Source organism: Arachis duranensis, chromosome 5 (genome assembly GCF_000817695.3).
Source record: "Arachis duranensis cultivar V14167 chromosome 5, aradu.V14167.gnm2.J7QH, whole genome shotgun sequence".
Taxonomy (NCBI): Eukaryota; Viridiplantae; Streptophyta; class Magnoliopsida; order Fabales; family Fabaceae; genus Arachis; species Arachis duranensis.
Genome location: NC_029776.3, coordinates 101086290 through 101099829, shown reverse-complemented (window position 1 = coordinate 101099829; position 13540 = coordinate 101086290). Strand labels below are relative to the sequence as shown.

The 13540-nt window shown below is 36.4% G+C and overlaps 1 protein-coding gene across 1 annotated transcript; it reads right to left on the bottom strand.

The window, feature by feature from the left end:
• Nucleotides 1–257: 257 nt before the first annotated feature.
• LOC107491317 (beta-glucuronosyltransferase GlcAT14A) lies at nucleotides 258–7779 on the bottom strand. The gene is made up of 4 exons (XM_016112156.3): nucleotides 7193–7779; nucleotides 1455–1530; nucleotides 1241–1356; nucleotides 258–1154 (listed from the first exon to the last, which is right to left on the bottom strand). Exons 1-4 carry the CDS (start codon nucleotides 7671–7673, stop codon nucleotides 616–618), a joined length of 1212 nt encoding a protein of 403 aa, XP_015967642.1. The 5' UTR covers nucleotides 7674–7779; the 3' UTR covers nucleotides 258–615.
• Between the last annotated feature and the right edge of the window lie 5761 nt (nucleotides 7780–13540).

The window sequence follows — 13540 nt, the reverse complement described above, 5'->3', positions numbered from 1 at the left end:
AACGAAGAACACCGCTTAGACAAATATGGGATAGCAAAGGAGGGTGGTAGTCCTTATTTTGGTTTTCAAGCTTCTTTTCAGGGTGAAGTGACAGGGGATTGATGGGTGAAGAGTATGCCAATTACTTGGATTTGTTTTTTTGGGTCAGTAAAACGCTTAACTGATTAAACCTGTTCAATTTAATCCGTTTGACAATTTTTGAGGGTAGTTGCACCATGGAAATGTAAAGAGAAAATACGGGAAGGGAGAATAAGATCTCAACAAGAATGAACTTTGCTCAAGTTATCGAGAATCATTGTGGAGAAGAGACATACAATACAGAACATACATGTTACATGATGAAAATGGAAGCCGGGTGGGCATAAAATAATTTGAGGATCCACCAGAACTACTAAGCCACCAGAGTAATACAGTGACATCCGTCTCCCGATTCCATATCTGCACCTAACTCGCAAAGGCCACTATGCGAGGAGTCTCATTCACCCTCGTCAACCCACTTTCCAAATTTTAGATTACCTCGGTAACCAAATGATGCGTTTCCATTAAATTGTCACTTCTACTGACTGGTGCGTTAAATCATGGTGCTTACACTGCACAACTCCATTGAATATTTTATTACTCTTGTGTGTATTCTGTGGCAGCGTTGCACTGATTGGTTTGCGAGTTCCAATTGTCAAGGAGGTCTGAAACAGACTCCTCGAGCTTCTTTGCCTGAGGTCCTGTCCTAAGAACATTAACGTCACCCCAATTGGAGCATGGATCCCTCCACCAGCTCTTCAGGCCAGAGCACCATGCCCCTGGAACGGCTTGATTCCGTCCACGGTGGAGAATCTTCTCATCAATCATGTCCAGGACAGGGTCATTGGCCCTGAACTGCCTAGCAAAAGCAGCTCCACTTTCTACCATCTTATTGTAATCAGAGATGTTAAGGTTCTGTGGTTCCATCTGTGGAGGATTGTCCCAGATCATGTATCGTAAGTCACCATTCACTGTTGTGTTCTTGAATTCTGGTGTATTGCAAATGACCGAGTGAAAATAACCTTCCTGAGATAACTTAACATTTGTAAAATACATGAGCAGTGTTCTAGGTAAATTATCCCAGCCAAAAAGACAAAACTCGAGGAATGATCGACTCAGGATTACCCATGGTGAACCTGCAAGCGAAGGAAAGATTCACGAAAGACACCTCCCATTTGCAAAGATGGTGTTGCACTGACTGAATATGAGAGAATAGACTTGCCTGTGAAGATTTTGAAGGATTCGGGTGTCTTCCGCTTCTGTGTAGCTTGAAAAATTTTACTTCGCCTTGATAAATATATTGCTGGGTCAACTACGATAGGCTCGATTCTATCACTTCTGCATACATAAAAATACATCATAAGTATATGATCTTTAATCAAATGAAAGAGAGCCATTAAATAACAGCTAGAAGGATTAGCAGTAATTTTTATTACTCTTTCGATCCAAGGTCACTGGTATGGTCAATGAAATTGAGGTCCCTCCTAACAGAAGAGAAAACATGGGACAAATCTGGTACAGATAAAAGAGAGGGATTACTTAATCAGAGAATTCTGAGGGGAGGAAAAAACCAAAAATGGATCATATCAAGAAACAAAATCAGTTGTCCATAAACAGATCATGGAATGATTAAGTAAAAATTGTTCTCAGTAATATATAGAGCATTTCATAACCTATAATAACATAACACTACAAGAGTTCTTGAGTTGGGAGTACAACATAGAATAAAACAAACAGATACACAATTAAATTGACTTGATCAAAACAAAGCACAAGATAATTGAGTTGACGAAATTCTTAAGTATATAGAGAATTTCGTCAGCTAGACCAGCAAAAGAAAATAAAATGATGGTATTGGACTGCAATACTGTTGAGAAAAGTTCATTGATGCCAAGCTTAATTGACACCTTTGGAACAACAAAGTTGATTTAAACGCTATGTCAGGTCATTAACAACAACAAATAGAGTATAATTACTTGCCATCTCAGAGGCAAATGATACCCTATTCTTTAAAAGGGGAACAGGTGCAAGAGTTAACTAGCATCTCTCATAGGACATTCTCCAGATGGGGCAAAAGGAAAAGCAACAGTATATATTTCACATTTGAAGAGTGTTTTGACAAAAGCTTTAGTGTTAACATTTTATTCCACTTTCGATTTCCTTCCCAGAATATAGAACAGCTTATTAATAATGCTTTATCAAACCATTTTACTCTCATAAATTTGTTCTTTTGTACTGAATTGCATTGAACAAGTTCCCCTTTACACATCTATCATTTACATGGTTTCTCTCCAGCCTTCATCTGCTCCATTGTCCACGATCTGGTGATAATTTGCATCTACAACTAGCAGTATTCAGTACAATTCAGTGCATAATATGTATCATGCTCATGGTGCAAAATGTAATTCTTTTCTTTTATAAAGGTTGACACTTCCTATTGAGAAACTTGAGTATCTACTTGTTTTTCTTTGTTATTTATGACAACAGATGACCTATTCGCCGATATTAGATCCTCTTGTGACAAAATCAATCATATTACTAATAGTATCATCATTGGAAAAGTAATTATACAGATTCAATTTATTCAGGATGCCTAAAACTACGCATCCAGATTAATCCTTAAAAATACTCATTGTTTGCAATTTGTTCCATTTACTCCAAAAGTTTTATTGGTTTCAATGATAACTCAAATGTTTTATTATGGTTTCAATTTTACAATAGAGTGTGGATAGTGGTAAAATGTTAACAAAAATTTGAAAACCCCAAAATATCCTAACAAACCTCACTCCTGACAGGTTTTCTTAGATATCAAACCAAATTCAAAAAGAGACAGCGAGATGGGTGTTTAACCCAAGTAGTATAACCCAAATATCATTATGTTATCTAAGTTTTTGGTCATCCTTTTGGAGGTGGTGTTTCTTCATCTTCATCTTCTTGGAGGTGGGGGACCTTGACGGTGAAGATCGAGAGCAACCAAGACAAGGTAAAAAATTTTTTAAATGGAATGCCACAATATTTGATCTGTCCATCATGTCAACCAAGCATGTAAACATATCAAACACAAACTTCAACAAAAGTGGCAGAACAAGTTGAGCCTGTAACACGATAAGCGACGCAAGACTAGCTGAAGGCTCTAACAAGAGATGCAGCAACAGTGAAACAAGAATGACAAAGTTGAATTTTGAGGTATTCAATTATTAGGATTATTTTGGGGTTTTAATACTTCCCTTAACAATTTAGCATGTCATACTGAGCGAAATTGAAACCATAATCAACACTTGGGTATAATTGAAACCAATGAAACTCGTGGGGTGGAATTGAAATATTGCAAACATTGAGGGGAATGAGGATTAAGAGACTGCTAATCTGGCAATAGAATATGCGGTTTGTGTCTGTGTCATGGAGAAAATATGTATATAGGCAGTGTGAGGCTGCTATAGTGCCTCATTTTTATGTTCTTCTTTCCTAATTCAAATATGATTTTATTCTCAAGCAATAGAGTTGAGACCCAGCTTTACTGTCAGTAAATAATATATTATACCTATTATCTCCCTTTTCTTGTGTGGTTTCTTACAATTTGGCATCAGAGCTCTCATCTTGGGAGCCGTGTGAGCCCATTGCTAATGCTAACATGGAAGGAAGGATATATATTCTTGAGAAAAGTTCAATGAGATGCTGCACATTGTGAAGGATTGACAGCGAAATCACTCGAGGGATCAATCTCTACCACGGAGAGAGATCCACAAGATGAACCTAGAGGACTGATGGGATGGGGATCTAGGCTTTGGGGTAGATGCTTGCTTGAGTGTTGAACTAGTTTCAAGCATAGGAGAACCAAGTTGCATTCCCTTCCTGGTATCAATTCAAGGAAGCGGTGTTGTGTACGCTCCAACCAGGGGGCGGAGAAGGACCCATTTGGGCCATTATTGAGGGTGAGACAAGTTGGGCCTGTGATCGATTACATAGACCAATTCGAAAAACTTCCTAGGCATATGTAATATGTTGATACCGAAATTCTTAAAGGAATCTTCACTAACAAGCTAAAACTTATTACAAGTTGAAATAAAAGCTTGGAGTTGGAGACATCGGCTGAAATCAAGGATTGGACCATATTGTTGGAAGAGAGGAACCGAGAATGGAAGGGTGGAGGTGTGAATCCAGTAGAGAAGGATTGGGACTTCCAAAAGGGCCAAAATCTTTTAAGTAGCATTTGGAAGACAGACTGAAACTGGGAGACAAAGACTGAGATACAGAGACTGAAATGAATCTCAATACTGTGTTTGGTGTAAAAGTGTACAAGACTGAATTATGTCTCCTATTTGGTTTGAAATAAAAGTAAAGAGTGAAATGTTGCAAATTACTTAAATACCCCTAAGATTATAAAACCTAATCCCTTTCTCAACCTATGTCAAATTTCATGAAGCTTCACCCCCTTTCTCCCCTGTGCTCGAAGAACTGAGCAGCGAGGACACAAGCCGTCCATCAACCCCTCCGCCGGCGCAGAAGACTCTCCCGTCGAGCCTAGCGCACCACAGCATCTCCAAAGCTTCTCAATCGCGCTGCTAGGTACTCCACAAGGTCGTCTGTTTGGTGCCCTTCGCCGCCTCTGCATCTGCCTTGCCACCGCCGCCGTCGTTCCTTATCAAGTTTGCTCCACTTTGGAGCTGTGTCTCTGCTCTCCTCTCTTTCTCTTCGTCTCTGCTTTCCTCTTTCGTTTTCACATATCACCGAATTTGGGAGTGCATTTTTGGTCTAGATGATTACATAATCCCTAATTATAATTGGATTGATAACTTTGTATGCTAATTTTCAGGGACCTACTCAAGCTTAGATTCGCTTGCTGGAGCTACGACGGCGATGATGCAGCAGTGGTCCTGGCGAAGAGAATATTAATAAATGAGAACCTGCAAAAAAGTAGCCCTAATTTGATTTGTAGAAAGGGTAAACTTGGAATCAATTAATTAGAACGAGGGTATTTTGGTCAGAAAATATTATTTAGACTTTAGTCCCTGTCCCCAAAAATTTTAGTCCCCTATATCCCCACTATCCCCACTTTTTGGAATTACTGAAATTTTAGAGACAGAGATTGAAATTTTAGTACCAGTCTTTGGACCAACAAACATGATGCTGAGTCTCAGTCCTCCAGTCTCCGTCTCAGTACCTCAAAATAAACGCTAGCTTAGGAATGGGATATGATCATATGAAGCATAAGGGGGTGGGTCAGCAAGGAAGGGAGCAGTTCCAAACCTTCCAAATTAGGAAAATAAAGAAGAAATGACAAAAGGAGATGTAGCTGGATAGGTAACAAGCTAGAGCACTGAGTATGCTCTCAGCAGCTCAAATTGCAATCATTTCCTAAAACTGAAAAATGACCGTGTGTACTCCTATTAGGGTAAGTCAGATCATCCCCTCCTAAGTCCTATCTAGGCAAGCTAACCCACTAAGACTCAATTCTTGTTATTTATATCTGGAACCTCCCCTATTTTCTCTTTTTTCTTTGTACATTTTCCTCCTATAAAATACTTCGTTAAATCCCTCAATTGGCCTTATTATCATTGGGGTCCTACCAAACACCCCTCTATTTCCCCACTCCTCTTTCACTTTTCTGGTTCCCCCTCTCCCATCAAAAGCATCTTTATCCATTTTAACTCTAGGCTTCTTTTCCTTAGACAACTCAAATGTTGTTTCAGTTCTGGCAGAAAATACACGCTTACATTCCATCACAAAAATACCAATCAACTAGAAAACCTGTCTTGAGCAAATTCGTTAACCATGGCAAACACAAGTTTAAATGTGAATCATATTAATCCACAACACCCAGTCCAGCCTGACAACCATATGACATTCAGATTTATAAATAAAAAACGAACTTAACTTTACAGTTCCAAATAACATAATAGAAGTAGAAAAGGTGAAATCTTAGAGAGAATATAACAATTAAAATATTTCATTCGCTTCATTGCAACAACACTCACTATACACAATAGAGCTCAGCCAAAGCTTCTAAGATAGTTAATATTTCAAAGTACGTTAACTCCAACCTAATTGGAAGTCATATAATTGCATCAGACAAGTTCCAATTTACATAGGAAGAAAACCAGAGATATTTTAATATGTACCATTCTTGAAAGTATACATATAGCATACACATTTTATCTTAGTCTATCATTTATAGTATTTCATCTATAACTAAGCCTAAATCTTAAAAATGGTTGACAAATGACAATTAACAATCAATTCAAATCACCTTAACTCTCCCTGTATGTTTAAAGACTAAATTGTGGATGATTTATGCAATTATATACCAAGTTTATTGAAGGTATACTATCACTATTATCTAAACCACTACTGAAATGAGACAGTCTATGGTTTATCTTTGGTTTTCTTATCCCTACCTATTGTAACCAAACTCCAAGCAATTATAGTATTGAAACTATAGAAAAGCAGAAAATAGGTCACAAAACTAGGGAATACAGAAATAAGAACACAATCACAATAAACAATTTTCCCATAATCTAGTATTAAAACTTGAGTATAATCTCTCATAACCAGCACTAGAGAAACAAAAGTTTCTACTTCATATCACAACTCTAATTTCCTAAACCAAACCAAAACCAAAACAAAGCTCCTAAAAGATTAAAGAAACCTTCCCAGCTCATCACCAAACCAATACAGGCAACAACAATCTTTTCTTGCTATTGATTGGACTACCGCTATCCAGGTCCAACTACCAGAAACCTGATTAACCCATTTATCTGGTAAAGTATGCTTTTTATCCTTAACATTTGTAATTTTCTTCAAAAATATCCCTTAACATTTAATTTCATTCCATTTATCCCTAATGATTTTTAATCCGGGTCAAAATTATCCTAGACGTTAACTCCATCTAAAACACTAGGGAAAAAAGTGCACAAATCGAAATCTTTGTGGACAAAATTGAATCAAAATAAATGTTGGGAGTATTTTTGAATAAAAAAATCGCAGAAGTTAAAGACAAAAAGCATGCTTTGCTCTCGTTTTAACCTAACTGAAGTTAAGGTCTCGACTCGAGGACATTTTCCATTCCCAATTTAAAAGCTACCTTATCAAAGAAATAAAGAAAGAAAGAATTCACAGTAGAAACTACAAAGTGCAAACCCATGAACCAAAACAGAATTTACCGTATTGGCATTACCATCCTGGGTGATGAGGGGATAATCAAGGGCACTCAAAGTGACAAACCAATCCCAACCACCATCCAACTTCATCATAATGGCAGCAGCTCTGAGAGTGATGGCAATGTTCGATGACCCCAAATACGTCACATAATCAGCCTTCCCGACCACATCAACGTTCCCGAAGGCCTGTATCGCCGGCACCGACGTCACTGCCGCCGCGAGTCTCCGCCTCTCTTCGTCCCCAGCATCCTTCCCAAGATGAAGCAGGTAACGGTTTCTTGGGTGGTAGGTTGCCAGCAACAGGCGGAAGGCGCGGTCCTTATCGCCTCTGCTGCCAGTGATGAAGTAGGCGAATGCGGGAGGGTACAGAGCACCGTGATTTACAATTGAGGGGAAGGGCTTTGGAGATGTTAAGGAAGTGAAAGAAGAGAGAATGATCATGAGGGATAGGAATGCTGCAGTGAAAAGGGTGAAGAGCCATTTCTTCACAGCACCCATCAAATAGAACTACGAGAATCACGATGAAAATCGTAACTACGGTTGCTGTTGGGGGCTTGGGGCCGCATATGGCACCATTTTAGCCAGTACCATGGTTTTCGAAACCGGTTCGAACAGTTAAGAAATTTGTTTTCGGTGACAAGCAAAATTGTTAACCCAAATGATGTTGACTCGGAAAATTAACCGAGAATCAGTCGGTCGAACCCAAATTTGGAAACTCGACCGAGTTTTTTTATTTTGAATTTTTAAAAAATAAATATATAATACATTCATACTTGAGAAGTTAAAAAGAATTTAATTTTAATGTCTTATGCATATGTTTAATTATATTCGTTATTTTAGACTCTCTTTAGTTTGTGTATATAATATACTAAGACATACATATTCTAAAATAGACACTTGAGACATCCTATCCTATCCTATAACTATATATAAAAATAAGATTCATAAATTAGTGCGTTTCGAACGTGTCATACATCTAAGATCATCCACGTATTTTTATTACATTATTTATGCTCATTGCATCATATAGGACTAAATTTTTTTCGCATGGTCCTTATTATAATAACACCCCTATATCAAAATCATCTATATCATAACACATTCTTGATAATCCTATCTTATTTTTTTATCCTTCTTATTCAGCTTGTTTTACATGTATATTTACCCCTGAAATTTCAAATTTTAAAATTTGAATTCAAAATCAAAAATTAAAAAGGGATTCATTCCCATTATTTACGTTCTCTCTCCATTCTCTGTTTCTATTTTTTTTTTCTATTCCTCCTCTTCTTTGATTCTTCTTCAATTCATCTTAATCTTTAGTTCTTCCTCTTTTTTTTCTCCTCTTATTCAATTCATTTCTTTGTTCATTGGCTTCTTTCCAATCTAAGTTGGATGTGGAGATCATAAATTTTGTATACGCACTAACACACCATGATACAGATCTTACAATATCCGCAAATTACCGTCAAGTGCACTGGATCGTATAAAGTAATATTATGACGAGTAGATTATCATTCTCACGAAGATCAAAGGATTAAGCAAATAATAATCAGTTGATTATTCTAGTTAGACAAGTCATATTTGGATGATGATTAATAAAAAAACATAAACAGAAAATTAAATGATTTGACGATAAAGTAAATAAATTAGAAATGAAATATCTGGGAATAGAAATGAAATAACAATAAAGCTTATAAGAAAATTAAGAATATAAGCAATGAATCAATCTAAATTGCAGAACTAAATAATGAAGTAGAAAAAAGCAATAATAATAAGAAGATAAGATGAGATAGAATGTTGAGGATCAGAGATATTAAATCCTCCAAATCAATGAATCTCACCTCTATCTCAATCATGCAATTATTGATCTCAGGCAAATCATAGGTAATTGAATCTCAGTTTTTTGGTGATTCAATTTCTCTTAACCTAATCAATTACCAATTCTTTGATCAATTGCTCATGAGAAGAGATGAAGAGCATTCTCTGATCTGGAGCCACACAACTCTGTGGATCTAGATATTGGTTGATTGAATATCAGATATCAAATCTAAATCTAGAATCACAAGAATTGAGGGAGAGAGTCTTCAAGCTCAATTTCTATGATCTATTTTTCCAAGTAATCATGAAATTCAAATCAGATTCAAACTATTTCAAATAAATTTGAATCTTTGAAATAAAGAATGAAAGCTCTTTCCAAAAAAACAATAATGCAATAATCAAAGATAGAGATGAAAGAACAATTAATCCATTAGAAATAACAGAGCTCTTCTCCTCAACAATGGAGAATTAGTGCCTCATCATAATTGAGAGCACAAGAAATACAAAGAAACTAAAATCTGGTAAGAAAGAAGAGAGAAAAGTCAAGAGTGGAGTGTGGAGTCCTCCACCCCCTGATTGTGTATCATTGTGCTCTCTCAATCCTTATTTATAACCTATTACAAATTCAAATGTAAATTCAAATTTAATTCAGATTCAATTCAACTTGGAGTCAAGTCCAATTCCACTCCAATCCAATTCAAGGATCATTGAGGTCTTGGAGCACTGGGAGTGATTCTGTTTACTTTGCCGTTGAGAGCTCAATTCAGTCGTTGCACAGCATGCATGATTGAATCCAATTTTGGCCCAATTCAGTCTTTGACTTGCTTCAGCCGTTGGATGTCCCAAGATATATTGCTTCTCATATATTGGGCCCGGTTTGGATCCAGTTCGTCCCAACGATCCAATTTTGTAATCAAAATCTTTAAAATTACTGTAAAAAATTAGTATTTTTAATATTTCTACTCTTCTAACTAATCAAATTTAATTTTCTAATTTTTTGAATAATAATCAATTATTATTTAATTATTACTAATTATCCGGATTTACAAAACACAAGAAGAGGGTTGTTGGACAGCAAATTGTATTTTTTTTCATGAAATCAAATTAGTTTTGAAGATATGTTACCGTACAACGGCTTATCACAGCCGTGCCACGGCCTGCACATTATCCAAATGAAGTTTTCCTCTGTTTGGTTTAGCCGTTGGACCGCACAACACTTTCTTGCCATGACATGCATGTTTGAGGCTCAATTTGTCACTGCTAGATGAGGCCATGCCACACTGAGAAACCACCGTCCCACAACAAGCATCATGTCACCTCACTTTTGGTGCTGTCCAACTTGGCCGTTGGACACAAAAGTTGTCCCGTGGCACGACAACACTAATTTCTTAAGTCACCAATTAATTTTGGTCATTTTGGTTCTGTTTATGCATGTTGAAGGTACCAAACTTACATGGCTAAATGAAATATGCATTATGGCACATTTTAAGATTGGTTGCAATACCAAATTTAGTTCCATGCAAAGTTGATTCAAATTTGAATTAAGGATGCATGCATGGTATGTTAATGCAAAAAGCCATCTAAAATGCCATCCCAAAATTAAAATTGTTAAATCATGCAAACTTGAATTGGCATTTTTAAGGCAAAAAGGATTTAGAGCATTTCAGGCAAGTATGATATATAGAATTGGTCAAAACTAACTTTACCTCATGCATGGTTTGTTGCCATACCCAAAATGTCTTTCTTGGTGTGATTATGCAGAAAATGTCATGATTATGCAGAACGTTTGAATTATATAGAATGAAATCTCAAATGTCATGCTAGCATCATAATTGCTACAATAATCAAAGTATGTCCACTGTTGCATTGGATGCATGGTTAGCTAAAACACCAAACTTGCTTCTGCTTAGGCCAAGAAGTCTAAAATTTGGCAACAAACCATTCTTTTTTATATGCATTGTTCATGAGTGGAAAATAACATGCACTGAAATATCAACTTATTTTTTTATTGCACGGTTGATCAACACATCAACTTAGCTCCTGCTTGGGTTAAAAACTTTGAATCTGAAACAAGCATTCCTTTTTGATATGCATCAATTAACAGTGAAAATAGAGAACTAATGAAAACTAAGAATTAACAAGAAATCAAAGGATACTATGGTTAGGTTGCCTTCCAACAAACGATCTTTTAACGTCATTAGCTTGAAGTGTGGTTCTTGAATTTTCTTCCCATTCTTTCAGTTGGTTAAGAAAAATGACTTCAGTAGACACGAGGAGAAAAAAGATACCCACTAAAAATCAATTCCCATACAACTCTCTGATTCAATAGGACCAAGAAAAGCATATTCAAGTGTTGGGGGGAGAGACTTCAATTCAAATGTGGGTGATGTATTACAATTTTTCTTTCCAAGAGCTTGCATGCATAGAGTTAAAAAAACTTGTATACTTCCTCCTTATTTATTGGAATGTGCATGCATGGAGTGTGCATGGTCTTCTTCTTTGGTAGAATGGATGTAGAGGCTCCTTCTTCCTCTTGGTTATTGGCTCTCTCAGTGAACTCAACTTGTTTTTCACTGCATGTATTATCTTACCCCACCATCTTACCAATTTTCAGGGTAATAACTTTGCATTCCTCTTTGAGGTTGGGGTTTATACCACTAGAAAGTGTATTGGTGGATTTCTCAAAAAGTTACTTTGCAATTTGTCCCATTTGAGATTCAAGATTCCTAATGGAGGCATCCTGGTTTTTAAAGTTGTCTCTTGTTTCTTGAATGAAGTTGTTAGTATTTTGGGCAAATGAAGTGGTAGATTGAGAAAGTTGTTCTAAGGCTAGCTCAAGAGATGAAAGTTTGGAAGAGTTTTGTGGAGGTGTAGGTGCTGTGTTGAGGTTGTTTTGGGAGGTATGAAAGGTGTTTGTAGTTTGAGAGAGTTGTGTTAAGGTAAGCTCAAGTGGTGAAGGTATTTAATATGAATAATCAGGAGGTGAGGTTGAACATTTTGCTCAAATGTAGCAACTGTTTGCTGTAGTATTTTCATGGCAAGATCAAGAGATGATGGTTCTTGATGGATAGGATATGGGACACTAAGATTTCTTTGTTTTCGATTTTTTCAACCATAATTTGGATAGTTCTTCCATTCATGAAAATGTAAATCATTTTGTGGTGGTGGAAAGTATTCCATGTAGGATGATTCAAACTCCATTCCTTGTTCTTTGACTCTCCCAACCAAAATCTGGATAGTTCTCTTATCCATGGAAATATGAATCATTTTGTGGTTGTGAGTAGTAACTCATGTAGTTTCTCTCAAAATACAAAAGCACCAAGAGAAAGAGGAATTGGAATTTTCTATGTCAAAGTGAAGAGAATCCCAAGTGAGACAATAACACAAACAGGTAACTAACTAAAAATTTATTAACTAACAAAAATAAGTAAATAAAAAAACAAAAGAAAAATAATCTAATCTAGGTACTTAATTGATATGGTAGTTGTTAATCACAATTAATCCCTGACAACGGTGCCAAAAATTTGATACCAATTTATATAAAAATCCAAAATCTACCAGTAAATGCACCAGATTGTATCAAGTAGTATGACATGAAGTCCTAGGCTAGATGCTCCCTAAGAATATCATTGAATTGTAGGATTGGATGGAACTAAATATTGTAATTGATGAAGTGTTGCTTTTAATTTTAAATTAGTAATTGGTTGTTTATGAGTTATGAGATTGTGGTATGAGTTACTTAGAAGTGAATAATTGTATGAGAAGGTGATATGAGCTTGGTGATTGAGAATGATAAATTGATGAATTGTTGATTGATTGTTTATGATTTATGACTTTATGAATTGATAAAATTTGGGCCGAAGGCCGTGAATTTTGGGCCTGAGGCCGGGAAAGGTGAGTTTGGTAAGTATGGTGAATTGAATTTATGAGAATTTGATGTGGTTGTGATTGGGTTAGTATTTGTCTAAAGCTTTTTAAACTTAACCATATCCTTAAATCTAACCAAAACTTAACTAGAACCCTAAATATCTCTGCCTTTCCTCCGTTCCTCCATCTTTGGTGAAGTTACAAAGACAAACAAGCAGACAATGCCAAACACAGGTAGAATACAAGTAATACTAATAGCAAATACAATAAATAGCATATTATAATCACTCAGGCAATCCCAATTAATGCACAATCAAACAAAGCACACATATGCATATGATGAATGTCTATCTTACTGGCCGTGAGCTCACGTGTCGGTTACTTTGTCAGAACCCGACACATCTGGTAGCTAACCTAGACATTGGTCTCTATGTTGCGTATCTCCAAGAGGATCATAAACGAATGAGAGTGCCTTTCCACCTTCTCTTGGAGATTTCACGAAGAAGAGTGTCTTTCCACATTGAAGGAGTGTGCCTTTTCACTTTGCAACCAAAGAAGAATATGGGGAAAATGATACGAAAAAGAGTGCCTTTCCACCTTCCCCACATCCCCATCATGACAAGAGAGGAAACTTTCGTACTTAACTTGCCATCCGAACACATTTTCAATTTAACATGCAA